This window comes from Neovison vison, chromosome 7 (assembly GCF_020171115.1).
Source record: "Neovison vison isolate M4711 chromosome 7, ASM_NN_V1, whole genome shotgun sequence".
NCBI classification, from domain to species: domain Eukaryota; kingdom Metazoa; phylum Chordata; class Mammalia; order Carnivora; family Mustelidae; genus Neogale; species Neogale vison.
Window position 1 is genome coordinate 190,299,399 of NC_058097.1, and position 19,094 is coordinate 190,318,492.

General features: G+C 41.6%; 1 protein-coding gene across 8 annotated transcripts in view; it reads right to left on the minus strand.

The window, feature by feature from the left end:
- Positions 1 to 19,094, minus strand: part of CELF1 (CUGBP Elav-like family member 1) — a 75,643-nt gene that overhangs the window by 15,305 nt on the left and 41,244 nt on the right. For 3 of the 8 annotated variants that reach the window (XM_044259293.1, XM_044259290.1, XM_044259289.1), the window contains exons 1-5: positions 14,915 to 14,986; positions 13,457 to 13,608; positions 2,715 to 2,902; positions 1,094 to 1,176; positions 669 to 717 (exon numbers count right to left, since the gene is read on the minus strand). In XM_044259293.1, the coding sequence (XP_044115228.1) occupies positions 669 to 717; positions 1,094 to 1,176; positions 2,715 to 2,902; positions 13,457 to 13,527 (391 nt within the window). In that variant the 5' untranslated portion in view covers positions 13,528 to 13,608; positions 14,915 to 14,986. Of the gene's footprint in view, positions 1 to 668; positions 718 to 1,093; positions 1,177 to 2,714; positions 2,903 to 13,456; positions 13,609 to 14,914; positions 14,987 to 19,094 lie in introns of those variants that run through there. The other 5 variants (XM_044259294.1, XM_044259297.1, XM_044259296.1 and 2 more) reach the window with 2 other exon arrangements.

A 19,094-nucleotide genomic window follows, 5' to 3' on the forward strand; every position in this document is an offset into this window, starting at 1 on the left:
GAAATGGAAACGTGTCTATCAACAGATGAATGGATAAAGAAAATGTGTGTACACACATACATACATGGCAGACATTATTCAGCCATAAAAAAGCCTGGAATCTTGTCATTTGTGACAACATGGATGGACCTTGAGGGCATTATGCTAAGTGAAATAAGTCAGAGAAAGATACTGTATGCTCTCACTTGTAAGTAAAACCTTAAAAAACAAAACACACACACACACACCCCTAGAAGTTCACAGATACACAGAACAGGACTACTGGTTGCCAAAGGTCGGACATAAGGGACTAGAGAAAAAGGGCAAAATGGATCAAAAGATACAAACTTCCCATTATAATAATTTAGCACGGTCACTAGTAACAGTACTGTATTGCATATTTAAAAGTTGCTTAGAAAACAGATCTTAAAATTCTTATTAAAAAAAAAACAAAACATTTTTAGAACTTTGTATGGTGACAGATACTGACCAAACTTACCATGGGAGATCATTTCTAATATAAACAAGGACTGAATCATTATGCTGCACACATTTTGTCACTTAGATGTCAGTTAAAAACAAAAACAAAAACAAATGACTGCTTAAAGCAAATACAATCCAGATGCCATCAGAATGAATAGTAAACTAGAAAAAATCTAATCAGGGTAGGGCTTTACACAACTGCTTACCATTATTCTTCTCACTGTCAGCAGGCTTCATCTGTATAGGGTGGTGCATCTAAAAAGGAAAACACATACATATCATCACTGTACACACCGAAGGCACAGAAACATAAATGAGGACTCTAAAGGCAATACTGAAACTAGAGCCTTAAGAATCTTCTCTGGCCTTACATCTGTCTCATGACTTCTTTCCAAAATATCAAAATAGACAGAATGAGAATCAAGAAGTCAAAATTCTCTTGGCTAAGAGAGAACTAAACCACTTTCAGCCTATCTTCTTTGAAATGTTCCCTTTATGTTCTCCTCTGTATCAATGACTCTGGCAGTCACCTTTTCCTCAAAATGGTTTTTCAGTATGTGCCTGACATGTGTAAGTATGTTCCATATGTCAAAACCTCCACAGTTCCACTTACTGGTAGGAGAATTCTTACCCCTGGGAGGACCTTCATGTTATGAAGAGCATTCTGCGCTTCTAATGCAGCTTTGCGGGTGTAAAATGTAACAAAACAGCACCCTGAAATAAATAAAATTTCAACAAATCACCTTTGAAAGCAGGCAATTCCTGAAATACTCCCTCCTCCATGGATATACTGGAACTTCAAAGAGAAAGCTAGGTTTATTAATATTAGCAACCCCCATCCCAACTGATTCCAAGAGAGAGAAGGGGCAGAGTGAGAGAAACAGAAAAACCCTTACATTACTCTCTGTGCATTTTCTTTATTGTTACAGTCTGTGAGTTCTACTAAAATTCTTTAGCTGCTCCTCTAACTTCTCTGGGAAAGACAACTTCCCTTACCAATGCCATAGTACCATGTCATCCAACCCACCCTACTTGGAGCACCAGGTAAGTGTGCTGGGCAAGACATGCAGGAACAAACAAAAGAGACGGGGCCCTGCATTCCTGTGACTTGTATACAGTCCACCAGGAACTCATTCTTTCTCAGAATAAATCCCTCCTTAGGTTGTCGCCAATTTCTACCATATGCCTCAAACATAATTATCATTTATTAAGTTATAAAATGACTAAAGAGCAAGAAACTCTTAATATCCTTTTTTGGACCCTTGGTTTTAATCAAATATAACTAAGCTTCTAACAGCACATGGCCCTGACTGAGGAGATCTGCAGATTCTGTGCTTTGTATCTGTATTAGGGACAGGAAGGGAGAAGTGCGTCTTATAAATATGGGTTCCGAGTCCCACGACACACAATACTGATTCCTTTCAAAATCACTGCAATTAAGATTCTAAATCACTGCACGTTATATTACCAGTCATTTTCAGAAACTACAATTCTTTGTATTTTTTGTTAACTATGCCACACAAAAAAAATAATGTCTCTGCTCCTAGATCCTGTTACTAAGCTGGCTTCAAACATAGCATTCCTGCTTGCTCCCATCTGTACTGCTGAACAACTTCCCCAGAATATTACTCTGAAATCGGTTATTTGGAAGGAATACTGTAGGTGCATGTACAGGGCAAAGCTAATGGCTTTTCTACCATTGCTTTCATAAAGCTTCCACTCTGGTAGGTATTTCTGCAAGTAGCTCCGTCTTTTTTCCATTCATCATGTAGGCTACAACAAACAGGTTACCTACAAACAGGTCCATCCTGGTTGCTAAGCCATCCCGCAAGGCCTCTGTAACACTAACAGAAATCCACAGGTATGGTGTAGACTTCTTTCAGCTTAGTCTAGCCAAAACACCAAAGAAAACCTTACGCAGTTATTTATTTCAACTTTGTCATTCCATTCCCAAGATTAAGAGACACTCACATTAAAAAAAAAGAGAGAGAGAGAGAGAGAGAGACACTCACGAATCTGTCTCTTGAATTTAGAGCTCTCACAAAGGACCACCTACAACCCAATTTACAAATTATCTTCATGACGTCACCTTAACTTTTTATTTTTATGCCATTAAATGTGTTTGGTCTGGAAAATGTAACTACTGTAGAAGGACATATTTCCCCCCTTTAGAATATGAACAGAGGAGCATTCTGGCAACGAGTGACAGCACGCACAAGACAGAAACTACCTATAAAACCCAAAGCCCTTACCTTTGCTCTGAGGAGGGTTTTGGCTCCTATCCCTTAGGACATTGATTTCATAGACAGCACCATACTGTTCAAAGAGTTCCCTCAAATCCTTCTCAGACCAGGTCCTTGGAACCTGGCCCACAAACATCTTGATGGCATCAAGATCCGGTTGGTCTGGGTGGTCCAGGGTGCCGTTCATTTTCTTTGAGCTGCATAAAACAAAATACAGCTTCTTTTACATATTCACGGTGCTCTCCAGGGGGGTGGTTACTTTTCTTTAAACATCTCAACTACTTTCTGAAAAAGTAGGGGGAAAGAATTCTACTCCTTTTTACTATTGCCATTCAATATACCAGAGTTCCCCCATCCTCACCTTCACCCATGGCCATGCCTTCCATTAGATCCCAAACTGAAGTCACATTCTGATTAGGAAATCTGGGTTTTAACTAAGGAACTAAACAGCACTCATTCCCTGTCTAGCATGAGAATTCTCAGAACTTAAGAGGTAAAGTTTCTATGCAAGTTTTCATTGTTTTGAAGCACAGTTAAGAAAACTTTTAAAAATATACGTAAAAATCAGAAAGGACTATTGATGAGGGGTAAGATTCAGGACTCCCAATGTATACAATGACAGGTACAAGTTTTCTTTCAGGAGATTTTGGAAAAGAAGCACTCATTTCCAAGGCCTGAGCTAAGAAAAGAGTGGAACAATGTTGGCCTGGGGCGTCTGGCTCAGACAGTAGACCATGTGACTCTGGATCTCAGGGCTGTGAGTGAGCCCCACCCAATGGGGGAGGGGAGTAGTAAGAGGGAGGAAGGCAAGAAAAGCTTTGCATTTTAGACTGTCACACTCCTTTCACATCAAACTTGTAATGCTCCTACTAAATACCTTCATTTTTATCCTCCACTGCCAAGAACCTAGGGAGAGTCCTTCCTGGACTACAACTATTTCCAGAATGCATCAAAGTCCTTCTCCTACCACTGCCCAAGATCTTACTCTTAGCATTCATCTCAACCACTAACAACTTAAATTCCAAACAGCCGGCATGGTTAACTATTATGTTAATGTGTGCGCTTAATCCAGAAATTGCTTCATCATATTCAAATCTGCCATGTCCTAATATCAACATGAAATAAAACACTAGTTTTCTAGCAAAACAATAGCTTTTCCACCACTATCTTTTTCTTTTTTAAAATTTACTTGAGAAAGAGAGAGAGAGAGAGAGAGAGAGCATGAGACATAGCAAGGTTAGAGGAAGAAGCAGACTCCCCACTGAGCAGGGAGCCCAATGTGGGACTGGATTCCATGACCCGGGCTGAAGACAGTTGCTTAAGCCACCCAGGCGCCCTCCCACCACTGTCTTCTGAACACTATCTGAAATCCCTGAAAAGGGTGAAATCTCCGCAGGTAGTTCAACCTCTGTATTTTAATTCATGTATTTCTTTTTTTTTTTTTTTTTAAGATTTTATTTATTTATTTGACAGAGAGAGATCACAGTAGGCAGAGAGGCAGGCAGAGAGAGGGGAAGGGTAGCAGGCCCCTGCTGAGCAGAGAGCCCGATGCGGGACTCGATCCCAAGACCCTGAGATCAAGACCGGAGCCGAAGGCAGCGGCTTAACCCACTGAGCCACCCAGGCGCCCAATTCATGTATTTCTTTAAAAAGATTTAACTGATAGAGGGAGTAAGCACACTGCAAGCACGTCCACAAGTGCTGGGGGAGGGGCAGAGGAAGCAGGGGAGAAATTCGAGCATACTGTCCACTGAGTGTGCAGCCCCAGGGCTCTATCCCATTACCCTGAGATCATGACCTGACTGGAAATCAAGAGTCAGATGCTTAATGACTGAACAACCCAGGAGCCCTGTTAATTCCTAAATTTCTTATAACTGAAAACCCACAGGGGCTATTTACACACCACCTTGACTGAATCTAGCACTAAATATCAAAAGCCTAAGACAAATGGCATATATAGAGCAACTCTTATCACGATGTCTGTGAAGGTTTCCCATACTTTCAGGTTAGTCAGCTTCGTCAGGACTCAGAGAGTACTAAATTTCCACCTTCATTACAATATTCCCACCTTTTAGCATCATCTGGCGTATCTGCCTCTCCCAACTAGACTGACAGTTCTTTTAGGCAGAAAGTGTTTTACTGCGATTCATTCTTGCAGCCACCCCTGGCATAGCACCTAGTTCAAAGAAGTACTCAGATGTACCATGGGAGCAATTTCGTGTTCTCAATAACTCCCCATTGAATTTAAGCAACTAATCCTGATAAAAATGAATGCTGTGCACAAAGAGGGCTCACAAATTAAAGAGCAACTAGTATCGCCTGTGATTATTTGATTCTCGCAGGATCAATATTCTTTTTTGCCCAAGTGTTTTGAAATGCACTGTTTTACTGGCTTTCCTTTACTAATTCAAAAGTGTGTGAGGCAAGTTTTTGTAAAAATATACTTGTAGTTGCTTTTAGAAGCTTAATCACAATATTCTAACAGAATTCATGCTACTATGATTAAAAAAAAAAAAAAGTCCCATGACTAATGAAACAATGGTGGTCGCTCCCTACAATTTGCCTCCAACAAGTTCAATTACCACCTTTAATATGATTTTATTAAAATGCCGCCAGTCTTTAATCATATTTCTGTTCTAAGGGAGGGTTAACTGAGAACCCAAATGGTGCTCAGAATATGTTTTGATGGTAACGATGTTGACACTATTTTTGAAAAGAGGTGGAGGTTTATCAATTCATAATTACACTGGAGGCAACACCTCTGTCTGTCCCTTTCTTCTGCATTTGTGTGCCATTTCTAAATTTCTACATCACAGTTTAGTGCCAAAGCATAAGCAGTCAATTTATATGAATTATGGTTTATCCAAAAGTATAGTAGAGACTTGGCATTCTAGATAAATGCCCTCCCTTTCTCTCTTTACTCTCCAAATCCTTCTCCATTTCTTCATGTCCACCCACTCCATGTACCACCCTCCCCCCCACACCGTGTGTACCCTTTCATTAGCTGGAAGAATCCCCCAGACCAGTGCTATTCAAAGTGCCCAAGGACCAGGGGAAATCTTCACACTTAACCTTTTAGAAACTTTTACAGCAAATGAGCTAAGTAATTTTATATATATTCAATCTACTGATAATAAAAAGATACAAAATGCTGGGGCACCTGGGTGGCTCAGTGGGTTAAAGCCTCTGCCTTGGGCGCAGGTCATGATCCCAGGGTCTTGGGATTGAGCCGCATTGAGCTCTCTGTTCAGCGGGGAGCCTGCTTCCTCCTCTCTCTCTGCCTGCCTCCCTGTCTACTTGTGATCTCTGTCAAATATATAAAATCTTAAAAATAAATAAGGTACAAAATGCAAGCTTACACCTTATTAGTTTGTTTTTCTACTGAACTGTGTTGGTTGTGGTTTATAAGTTGGGGGGTAGCAGGCATAGAACACTGTCCTTCACCAATCTGAGAAACACTTCTAGTGCACAGCAAATTAGGCCGGGTTGAAGATGCCGTGGCCATCAGGTAACTAGAGTTTTTGCACGGACTTATTCCTTCCTCTAACAAATACTGGGCACTTAGTTATATAAGCCAGACACTGTGTGAAATGTGGTATATATTGATGAGTAAGGAAAATGTGGGTAATCAACTGTTATTGTGTCAAAGAACAATGTCCTATCCTCAACCTTCCACGCATAGCTCCAGTATGCATGTTGTCCTTAGTTAAAAGTCACCATTGCACAAAAAAGTCACCTGGGGATAAGATTCTCAGTGTGATATGGCAAGGAGCCCACAACACCCATGTATGGCATTTAGTCTGTATGTCACTAAAAACACTTTCAAATGTGTGCCTTACCTCCCCATTGATGGAGAGCTCTTCAGAGTCAGTGGTCATCAATTACTGGTATTTATTATGCGTATTCAAGAACCATGAATTCAGCCCTCTGGAGAAATATCTATCCTGTCCCCATCACTCCTAAGAGGCAAGTCTATGGAAACTCTTATCCTTTGCGAAAGTACTGACCTGAGAGCACAATGGAAAAGAGGAAAAGCGGGGCCCGTAGCAGTGAGGTAAGTAGGGAGAGGAGGAGGCAGCAAGGTTTTAGAGGACAGGCACAGCACCAACCCAGCTCTTTTTAAGTTTCTGTTCCTGGCAGCAACTGGCAAATCATTAAGAATGAGAAATTATGGGACGCCTGGGTGGCGCAGTTGGTTGGACGACTGCCTCCGGCTCAGGGCGTGATCCTGGAGTCCCGGGATCGAGTCCCACATCAGGCTCCCAGCTCCATGGGGAGTCTGCTTCGCTCTCTGACCTTCTCCTCGCTCATTCTCTCTCTCACTGTCTCTCTCTCTCAAAAAATAAATAAAATAAAATCTTTAAAAAAAAAGAAAAAAAAAAAGAAGACGTAAACTTTAAAAAAAAAAAAGAATGAGAAATTATGAAAAATCATAACCAGAGGCTGCCCTGTCCACCCTGATTCTTGATGGAACACGCCACAGGAAAAGAGCGAAACAATTTGGAAGAGAGACAGGAGAGAGAAAACAAAGAGTTTTATTTCTAAAGTACACATTTGTTCAGAATTCTTGAACCCTCTCTTCTCTTTCTCCTATCGCTCTCTCAAAACTTTCTGGCCCTAGGCCCAGCTGAGGAGGGCAGAGTTGATGTTCTGTCTCCCTCTCCTATCCCTTGGCCCCAGCTAACTAGACCAGGGGGTGGATCTTAACCCAGCAAATTAATCTACTGGCTAGCCAGAAATCTAAGACCTATTCCTAAAACAGAAGGACAGGACAGGACAATCAAGTTCCTTACGGCTACACAGAGCAAGTCAATAGGACTGGCCACTGGCTACTGCATAGGATAGCAGAGGCAGAGAACATTTTTATCATCACAGAAAATTCTATGGCACAGAACACTGCTCTAAAGAATCTGGAACTGGTTAACAGAAATAGGCAGTGGTGAAGTCAGAAGCGGGAAAGCTGCAACTAGAGATAAGTCTAAGTTGACAAGATAAAAGGGCAGTGGCAAGAGATAACAGAGGTCACGCTACACATCTATGAAGGTTGAAAACATGATGCCAAATAAAAGAAGCCAATCACCAATGGCTACACATTGTGCGATTTCTTTTATGTGAAACTGTTAGAAAAGACCAACCTATAAAAACAGAAAGCAGGTTAGTAGGAATGGGAACTGGGCGAGGGGAGGATGACTGCTAATGGTTACAGGATTTCTTCTTAGGGTGATAAAAGTTTTCTCCAATTAGTGGTGACAAGCTGCACAACTTTGTAGATATATTAAAAGTCACTGAATTGGGGCACCTGGATGGCTCAGCGGGTTAAAGCCTCTGCCTTCGGCTCAGATCCCAGGGTCCTGGAATGGAGCCCTGCATAGGGCTCTTTGCTCAGCAGGGAGCCTGCTCCCCACCTCCTTCTCTGCCTGCTTCTCTGCCTACTTGTGATCACTGTCTGTCAAATAAATAAATAAATAAAATCTTTTTAAAAAAAAAAAAAGTCATTGAATTGTGCACTTTTTAAAGGGTAAGTAAATTTGGGGACACCTGCGTGGCTCAGTGGGTTAAAGCCTCTGCCTTCGGCTCAGGTCATGATCCCAGGGTCCTGGGATCGGGCCCCACATTGAGCTCTCTGCTCTGTGGGGAGTCTGCTTCCTCCTCTCTCTCTGCCTACTTGTGATCTCTGTCAAATAAATAAATAAAATATTTTAAAAAAATAAAATAAAAGGGTAAATTTTATGCTGTGTGAATTATATCTTAATTTGAGAGAGAGACGCATACAGGCAGAACAAGAGTAGTAGAAAACAGGCTGGAAGGGCAGTGGCAAGGCAAAGCCATGCTGCACCCACAGATATGAGGTGGGTGAAAAGCAGAAGTAGCAGCACATGCAGAGAGCAGAACATGTGTCCAGGGTCAGAAATATGGGAGTTTCCAGGTCTTCCAGCTGTGGAGTTCCTGATTACATTACAATCAGGTCCATGTGTGTCCTTACCAAAAAAACCCTTTAATATATGAATATATGCTAGCTCTAGTATCTGTTCCTTGCAGCCAAACAGGCTGACAAATACTAACTTTCTATCTGTTTAAAAACAATATCCTTAGGGGGAAAGAAATGGGTAGAGGGGATTAATAAGTACAAATTGCCAGTTATAAAATAAATCATGGGGATGTGATGTACAGCATGGGAATACAGTAAATAAAACTATTAACTTCATTGGGGCGGCCGGATGGCTCAGTTGGTTGAGCGTCTGCCTTCAGCTCAGGTCATGATCCCAGGGTCCCAGGACCAAGCCCCATGTCCGGCTCCCTTCTCATTAGGGAGCCTGCTTTTCCCTCTCCCACTCCCCCTGCTTGTGTTCTGTCAAATAAATAAAATAAAATGTTAAAAAAGAAAAACAAAAACTATTAACTCTGTAAAGTGACAGATAGTAATTAAACAGTCATAACCATTTCACAATACAAATGTCAAATCACTGCGCATTGTAACCTGAAACTAAATAATATTGTATGTCAGTTATACTTCAATAAATTTTAAAAAATCACTTCCAAAACCTTTCACTACTCATTTTTTTTCTCTCCCCCCTTCTCACTACCTGTTGACCTCCATTTGTTCACTACAGAAAGAGAAAAATTTCAGATACTTACCAACCCTTCCACCTCCCCCAGGGGCATAAATATTCCCTGCTTCTCGATCTTCAGCCACCCACCTACCCATAACAAGTCCCTCTCCGTGCTGTGGAAACTGCCCAGAAGAACATGAGAATAAAAAGGACCCGGAAACACTGGCCTCAATTACTTACCAGCTGTTCTCTAGTGTGAACAAGACAAAAAGCATGTATGCTGGAAGGAAGAATTTCCATTTGGATAAAGGGTTATCATCCTGTTAGCTGGGGTGTTAGGTAGTAGAAAAAGCTAGTAATAGGGTGCCTGGGTGGCTCAGTGGGTTAAGCCGCTGCCTTCGGCTCAGGTCATGATCTCAGGGTCCTGGGATCGAGTCCCACATCGGGCTCTCTGCTCAGCGGGGAGCCTGCTTCCTCCTCTCTCTCTCACTCTGCCTGCCTCTCTGCCTACTTGTGATCTCTCTCTCTGTCAAATAAATAAATAAAATCTTTTAAAAAAAAAAAAAAGCTAGTAATAAAGGTTTTGCACAGGCTAACAATCTGCTTGTGAAGGTTTTTAGCCTTCACAGTATCAGAGATAAAACATCTGGAGACTTTCAGTAGCTACCTTTAATTATAAAAAAAAAAAAAAAAACCTCATAGGGTTTGTCATTCATTCAACTGTATTTCCCAAGTTCCTACTATGTAAGAGACATTACACACAAGACGGTGCTATAAAAGGAGACTGAGCAATACTGCCCTGAAGGCAATGGCACTGGACAATTGGAAGGACTCAACTATAATGCCCTACAAATATTTTCACGGATATATAAAAGTTCTGTGAAACGAAGTGGTTGGATGGTTTTGTTTTGTTTGGGGGAGGAGGGCGGGGGTTAAGCTGAATGGACAGAAGGGCTGGAAACACTGCGTTATAGTATGGCATGAGGAGGACGTGGTTAAGGACTAAGAAAAAAGAGAAGAGAGCGAGACAGCATTAGAAAGGTAGAAAAGGACTTGAGAAAGGGGAGAGGACACAAACATTTTAAAAGATTAGAAAAAAGAGAAAACACTAGAAAATCAATGAGAATAAACAGACTGGAGAGACCCAGTGAAGAGCTTTTCATGTAATACTGACAGACTTAGACTTTATTCCAAGATTTTTAAACAAGGAAGTGATCAGATTTGTCTTTTAAAAGACACCTGGCAGGGGCGGCTGGGTGGCTCAGTTGTTTAAGCATCTGACTTAGACTCAGGTCATGATCCCAGGGTCCCGGTACAGAACCCCATGTTGGGCTCTGCTCAGTGGAGAGCCTGCTTCTCCCTCTCCCTCTGCCTGCTGCTCCCACTGCTTGCTTGTGCTCTGTCAAGTAAATAAAATCTTTAAACAAACAAACAAACAACTGGCAATAATACAGAGGATGAAACAGAATGGGAAAATACAGAGATTTCCACACAAACTAGCTCCTAAGATTAGGGCCCAGTCTCAGCAAAGCTGAAAAATTTGGAGGCAGGATTCCCTATAACTTGGAGATCCCTTGATGAAAAAGATGAAGAAAAAGGAAGTAGTTACTGATCACTCTTGCGTTCTAGTACAATCTGGGAAAGTGTTTTTGCATGGGAAGCTCAGGAGACATTTGAGGGATAAACACAGAGATCTGAGAATCAAAGAAGTACACTGATACCCCTTATGCCAAGGGAAAGCCAAGAGAAAAGGGCCCGAGCTACAACTCCTAAACAATACCCATCTCCTAGGGTCCAAGCAAAGTAAGAGGAACCAGGGAAGCTGAAGAGTGGTCAGAGCAGATCAAGGACATGGTTAAAAATAAGAACAGGAACTAGAGTTCAGGTCCCCCAACCCCTGCACACCTCCAGCAGCCATTTTTCTCTTTTGTTGTAAAGAAATTCTGAAATACATTGTTAGATTACATTCCCAGGCAAAAATCACTTGAAAGAGAAAACCACTGATGTCAAGTCTCCTGCTAAAGAGTACGAATTAAAAGAAGGGCTGAGGGCGCCTGGGTGGCTCAGTGGGTTAAGCCGCTGCCTTCGGCTCAGGTCATGATCTCAGGGTCCTGGGATCCAGGCCCGCATCGGGCTCTCTGCTCAGCAGGGAGCCTGCTTCCTCCTCTCTCTCTGCCAGCCTCTCTGCCTGCTTGTGATCTCTCTCTCTCTCTCTCTCTCTCTGTCAAATAAATAAATAAATAATCTTAAAATAATAAATAAATAAATAAATAAATAAAAGAAGGGCTGAGAATCCAACAAAAAAGTGGCAAACACACCATTTAAGAACTTCCTTCCTCTCAACTCTGTGGTGTTTTGGCATATAGTACCCATGAGAGTGGGCCCGTGGCCTTGCAGTAATGAGAGGAGCTGGGCTCATGGATACCTGATTCAATGACACCTGAGGCAGCCTGGTCTAGGGGGCAAAAATAAGAAGAGGGTTATCATTAAACTTGATTTTAAGTCCAAGGCTAACACCAACTGTCCTCAGGCATGTCAGTTATAGCCTCTGTCAACTGGGTTTTTCTTCTTTACTATAAAATGGGCAATAGCTTGTGCCCAATTAACTTCCTGCAGCTTCTGTAGGATGGAGGATTAAATAAATGCAAACGCACAAAAACGATGTGATGGTGTCCTCCCCCATCACCACTAACAGGATATGCTGCATTCAGTCCAATGGTTCTCAAACCTTAGTGTCCATGAAAACTACATGGGTCATTGCTAAAATACAGATTCTGGGGTCCTATTCTAAGCATAAGAATATGTAGGCATGGGTCCAGGGATCAGCATTTTTACATTCCAGGTAACTTTCATGTAGTGATCTGTGATCCAGATTTCATGGGATACTGAATTAGTCTAACCTCGTGAAAGATGAGAAATCAGGTTGAGGAAAAATGCTGTATCTAAGGACCAAAGGCAGTGCCAAAGCAGAGAGAGATACTGTTAACAATGATAAACAATTTGAGCCACAAATCCTATTTCTAAAAAGACATATATGGTACATGGGAGTACTTCTATTATGTATTAAGTCTTTATGATGACATTCATTGTGATTTCACCTGTTATGTGCAGCTAAAATAAAATTTTAGTAGTAAAGAACTTTCATAAAAGGACATCTAAATTACCATTATTTTGGACACTACAGAGAAGGCACAGCATCCATTTCAAAGGAGCAAACCAGTACCTTTGAGGTCCCCCAAACTATATCACAAAGAACTGTTCAGAATCTATTACCCACACCTGTTACATGTAATCCCAAGGTAAACTGATTTCCAATGGAGGCCTCTTCTCAAGGCCTTACATTACTACTATTATCTAGGACCAATCTACCACTTAATATTCTTGGCTTTGAATAACCTAAGGCTCATCTGCTTGAGGTTTCAAGGTACTCTGAAGCCTGGTTAAAGTAACTGAAATCAGCAGTTAGAAATGGGTTCTTCTATACCAAGTGCTGCACTCAGGTTTCCAGAAGCCACAGCTCAGGTCAGGTTAGCAATTTAGCCGCATACAACGGCAGTGTCACTTCCTGAACAATACTACACACTGATTAGTTTCTTGCTCCCATGCTGAAGATCTGGGCAAACTGCCAATCAAGACTGATCCAGCTTTGCTTTTCTGGGGGGGGTGGGGGGTGTCCATCTGACATCCCTGAAATCATGTACTGTGTAGCATTTTCAGTTAGATTAGGAAAATAATCAGAGCCCAGGATTATAGTTTAGATGCCAGTACAGCATTCTGCATACACTCTGGTAGCCAGTCTCTTCTGTAATCTAAGAATTTGATATAAATAACTTCCCAAAAGATTATTTGAAATCGCATATCCAATGCAAAGCAGTAAAGCTAAGGTTAAAAAAAAAAATACTTTGGAATCTATCATGTGGGAAAACACTACAGCTTGAAGGAGCCAACACACCTGAGTTGATGTTGCTGCTCATATATCAAACGCACCCTTTTGTAGAGAACTTAGTTACAGCCCCAAGGAAATCAGCAGTAATGAAACAGAACCAGACTACAATAGAAAATAATAGTAGTGTGGACTTTGGTTTCCTCACCCAATTTTTTCTTCCCTCTTTCAGGGAAAGGGACTAGTCTCATCAAATAACCAAAAAAATTGCCCAGTTCCTCTGCTTATGATAAAAATTAGACAACAAAAATACTTACACAGGACTGGAATTCAAAGAGCAATGATCCACCATCATTTCTGGAAGGAAATCCAACTTAAACGCAGCCATCACCTCACTCTCCCCTTCAGAAGCCAATGATATTAACTTGCTGCACTTGTCTGATCCACAAATACACACAGCTTTAGCTTCCTGGGCCCCACAAAAAACACAAAGTGGAAACAGGAGCTCAGGGAAACCAGCAATAAGTGCCACAGAAACAGGCAGGACTGGGGAGGGGAAAGGGAGTACTGGATTAAAGGGGGGATGTGAACATGTGAAGGGAGGCTCAGCCCAGCACACAATGAAAGTGCTGATGCGCCAGGCTGGGTTTGTGTGATTTTCCCTGGCGAAGCAGTACTAAGTGCACTGTCAGATAAATAGAGTGTCAGATCCATGAAGATAGCAGCAGCTAACAGAGCAGAAGAAACACAAACTTGTTTCACATCCTCCAAACTCCTTTCCACAAATCAGGTTTTGAGGGGCCCCAAACCCGAAAACTACCTAAAGCAAAAAAAACAAAAAAAAAAACAAAAAAAAAAACACCCACCCCAAAAAGGAAAAACAAAAGAAAACAGCCTAGGGGGGGAAAAAAAAAAGAAAGAAACAAAGAAAAGAAAAAAAGCTCACCTCATATGGTCTGAAAATGTTTTTGGAAAGGAAAATTGGGTTGTTGGCCTAGCTTCCATGTGCCAAAGACAGCAATAAGCAGAGTGCCGGGTCCAAACTAACCTCAGCACTGTCACATAAGGGATGGTTCAGACGGTCAGAAGCAGGCCAGAGGCAAGGTGCTAAAGAACTGGTCACCAAAAACTCAAGGGCTCACATACTAACAACTACTGCACTGGACCAACCCTGACTTCTCAATGGTGTGTTGAGAACAAAGTGTGCTCCCTAATGGGTCCTCATCAGAGTTAAGGACTTTTAAAAAATTCCTGCTTCAATGACCTTCATTAGATGGGATAGACAAAACTTTATCCTGAATCTTATTTTTACCAGAATATTTAATAAGCGAAAATATAAATGAAATGTAATATTCTGCCTTTTGACAGAGTACTAGGAAACAATGTCTTTTCTGTTGTCTGACCTTTCTAGAGAAACAAAAACCACCAGAGTGATAATAATGAGAAAAGCAGGGCCCACTAGAAGCAAAAAGTCAACCATGTAAAGGAAGGACCGAGTAATGTAAACTCTCTACATTCTCCGTCCTCTTTAAACTGATGTTAAAACCAAGATTAATGAACACACACATAAAAATTCTATTATGGGTGAGCAGTAGAAATGGATATACTTAGCAGTCAAGGCAGATGTGGTGCTCCCGTTCTCAATTTAGCTTCCCATCCTCCAAACAACAAATGGTGGCATTTCAGTATTTAGGCAGTGACTCTAAAACTCTATCTCTGAAGGCTCCCACACTGCGCAGGCCTTCTTTCCATTTTTATCATTAGGATTGCCTTACCTCAAAGATTTCACTTCACTCAAGCTCAGTTCACAACACAGGGAATTTTGAAAAAAGGAAGTTATGTTCAGCCTGTAAAGAGGTAAACAAATGAACTCCTAAACGTATAGCGTTACTTAAAAAAAAAACAACGAAAGGCAACATGTCATCGCATAGGCCTAAGTGCTGTAGCCTGGCTAACAGGGCTGGACCCCTGTCCGCATCTGACCACCGAAGGAGAGACTGTGTCTTCTAATAAACAGGCGTAACCATCCTAAAGTAAGCACTGAACAGCAGCTAACCGCTCTTCTATTCTGTCAGAGACCCTGGCTCCTTTGACCCACTACTTGAGAGTCAGAAGCTGCAGGAGCTCTTCCACCTGCTGAAGGGGATGCTGCCCCAGGCTGCAGTGAGAGGAGACTGCAACAGGCACACAGCGCGCAGTTCACCAAGTGCTGACCGCCAGGCAGGCAGAAGACAGTAACCCTAGCTGGGACTGCTTCAGTTACTGGTTCGGTTCGTCCTAGTTTCTCCTATGCACCCTGGAACTGATCACATGCTTCTTCCTACAGAAAGCTTAGCAGAACAAAGAAGTAACTCTGAGTTCGTGAACAACCAAATTAGGGTTTTTTGTTTTTTTTTAGTTCAAGGGTTCCTTTAAAAAGGAAGGAATCAACAAATTTTAAAGAATCTCACTAGTGATTGTTATGCTTTTACTATTCACTAAAAATATATCTAGCTCCATCTCCATTTAAATCAGAATCACATGCATAACAAGAGTATTTAATGTGGAAGACTTTACTGAGCAGCCAGGCACTGCTCAGCGTATGAAAGGATATGCACTCCTTACAGTAATTTTTACCAAGCCAAAGGCTGAAAAGTATTGGGTTTAGAGTAATGTTTTAAAATCCATTTTATAGGGCGCCTGGGTGGCTCAGGTCATGATCTCAGGGTCCTGGGACCGAGTCCCGCATCAGGCTCTCTGCTTAGCAGGGAGCCTGCTTCCTCCTCTCTCTCTCTGCCTGCCTCTCTGCCTGCTTGTGATCTCTCTCTGTCAAATAATAAATAAATAAATAAATAAATAAATAAATCATTTTATGATTTCTAAGACAAGACTGCTTTAAAAACTTAAAAGATGGAAATGCTATTACATGAAGGAGGGTGCTTCTCTTTAGGCAGGTCACAAGTCATCTCAGTATAATTAAATTCAACATGCTTGTGGGAAAAGCAAGCACGGATATTAATCACAAGTCACAATTTTAGAGAAAGATTAAAAAGTCAAATGATAAAAACAATTATTCAAATACAAAAATGCAGATGTTAAGGGAAAATTAAAAAGCAGAATTAGAAATTACTCACAGAAAACTGCCCATAAGTTGTTTTTTAAATTTCTTAATCAGAAACACATTCCAGGCTTTTTCCACAAAGAATGCATTAGAAATAAAGAGATGGCAGGAAAGGTTATAACCAAGGGTCCACTGCAGGAGGTTTTAAATTTTCCTCACTTCCTTTTTACCGTCCGTCCTCTCACTATAAATTTATATTCATGGTTTCCTCTTCTTTCCCTGATGGTCTGTCTTAGTTTTCTAAGTTTTCTTTGCCTTGAATATTCTCTACTTCTTTTCTTTTTTATTTTTTATTTTTTTTATTTTTTTAAAGATTTTATTTATTTATTTGAGAGAGAGAGAGACAGTGAGAGAAAGCACGAGCGAGGAGAAGGTCAGAGAGCGAAGCAGACTCCCCATGGAGCTGGGAGCCTGATGTGGGACTCGATCCCGGGACTCCAGGATCACGCCCTGAGCCGAAGGCAGTCGTCCAACCAACTGCGCCACCCAGGCGTCCCTTCTCTACTTCTTTTCTAAGGGCAACAGTTCAAAAGCCCAATGTTGTGAGGGCAGGGGCAATCAGCCTGCTGTAACATTAAGAACCAGAATCATTAAAACTGATTGGTAGATAAGGGAAAAAGCCTCCGAAGAAGAGCACACACTGCATTTAGAACATCAGAATGGAATAAACAGTTTAAAACCTGGATTAGGGGGCGCCTGGGTGGCTCAGTGGGTTAAGCCGCTGCCTTCGGCTCAGGTCATGATCTCAAGGTCCTGGGATCGAGTCCCGCATCGGGCTCTCTGCTCGGCGGGGAGCCTGCTTCTCTCTCTCTCTCTGCCTGCCTCTCCATCTACTTGTGATTTCTCTCTGTCAAATAAATAAATAAAATCTTTAAAAAAAAAAAAAAAAAACAAAACCCTGGATTAGAAGAGAGAAATGCGGGACGCCTGGGTGGCTCAGTTGGTTGGACGACTGCCTTCGGCTCAGGGCGTGATCCTGGAGTCCCGGGATCGAGTCCCACATCGGGCTCCCAGCTCCATGGGGAGTCTGCTTCGCTCTCTGACCTTCTCCTCGCTCATGCTCTCTCTCACTGTCTCTCTCTCTCTCAAATAAATAAATAAAATCTTTAAAAAAAAAAAAAAAAGAAGAAGAGAGAAATGCTAGAAGTCCCATCAGTTGTTCTGTCAGAAGAGTGAAAGAGCAAAGAAAAGCATAGTTGAGCAAAAAGGCCCAGGTGGCACATGCAATCGTCAGGCTATCTTGACTAATAGAACCAGGGAGTTCAATGTCAAGTGACGGGACTTTATACTTCCACCTCAATAACCTAAGCGTGTTTTAAAGGGCAAAAATGTGAAGCCTGGTTATATGAGCATAGAGGAAATTAGAGCCTACTGTCAAATTATAAAAGAGAACCTATGTCATTAAAAACCACCATTAGTCTATGTAAAGAAAAAAATGATCTAGAGAAAAGTCATGACACCTCAACAGTTAAATGGACTAGATATTTTGCCCCCAAAGCTTCTAGCTGTTAGGTGACAGAAGGGATGTAGAAAAGAAATAAGCAAATGATGCTACTTGAAAATAACCAAGCTGGGGCGCCTGGGTTGCCCAGTGGGTTAAGCCTCTGCCTTTGGCTCAGGTCATGATCTCAGGGTCCTGGGATCAAGCCCGCATCAGGCTCTCTGCTCAGCAGGGAGCCTGCTTCCTCCACTCTCTCTGCCTGCCTCTCCGTCTACTTCTGATCTCTGTCAAATAAATAAATAAAATCTTAAAAAAAAAGAAAGAAAGAAAGAAAATAACCAAGCAGACTAACTTAAAATTTAAGCTTAAAATTACCTTTACCAGCTTGAATTTACTAAAAAATTGAGTATTTCTGGGGCACCTGTGTGGCTCAGTGAAGATTAAGCGTCTGACTCTTGGTTTCTGCTCAGGTCATTATCTCCAAGTCCTGGGACAGCCACATAGGGCTCTGCATTCAGCATGGAGTCTGCCTGAGATTCTCTCTCCCTCTCCCCTTGTTCTTTACCCACCCACCCCCCCAACACTGACACTCTCTCTAAAATACATAAATCTTTAAAAATCTTTCTTTTTAAAAAATTTTGTTTCTAATCTACAACTGATGTGGGACAAAAAGCACCAAGTTCAGTCACTTTTGTATTCAAACAGATTTGACTATAGAATTACCATTTATGGTACCCTGAGAGGATATGACAAGGCTAAAGGTAGGAAATCTACCTATCACTTTTTTGAAATTTAATAAGTTTTCCACTTCCTCCCCCTATATAACCTTACTCACCGCTACCTCCTCCCCCAATCACTGTCAAAGATAAGGACTGGCAGAAAGATACTCTTCCATGCTTAGTGCTGTCAGCAAAAGTATAAACTCAGAGCCTCCCTTGGACTTTCTCAAACTAACTCTGACCTAATGAACTGTCCTGTCATATGGTGACCACCCTTCAAATCAGGTCATATTTTTAGATCCCAAAATGTTTTGGAACTTTAGGGTAACTCTTAGTTGGTAACAATATACTATGTAAGTTTAAACGTTATTTCAGCTCCAGCATCAATTATAAAATCAGTTATGTTAACAAGTTCTGGTTTCAGGAGGGTAGTATTTGTATGAAATCCACTAAGTTCTGTCCTCATTCTCATTCTAGTTTACTCAGGGTCTTTCAGGCACGACACAGAATGGGGAAGGAAAGTTAGCTGAGTAGTTGCTGTGTGTAGAGTACTTGCTCTACACACACACACACACACACACACACACACACTATTAGAACAAGGCAGCAGCTAATTCAAGTCGGAGATAAACTGCCTTGGGAAAGAGCTAAGGAGAAAAAGTTGAGAAAGAGCAAGAAAATATTTCTAGCTTCCT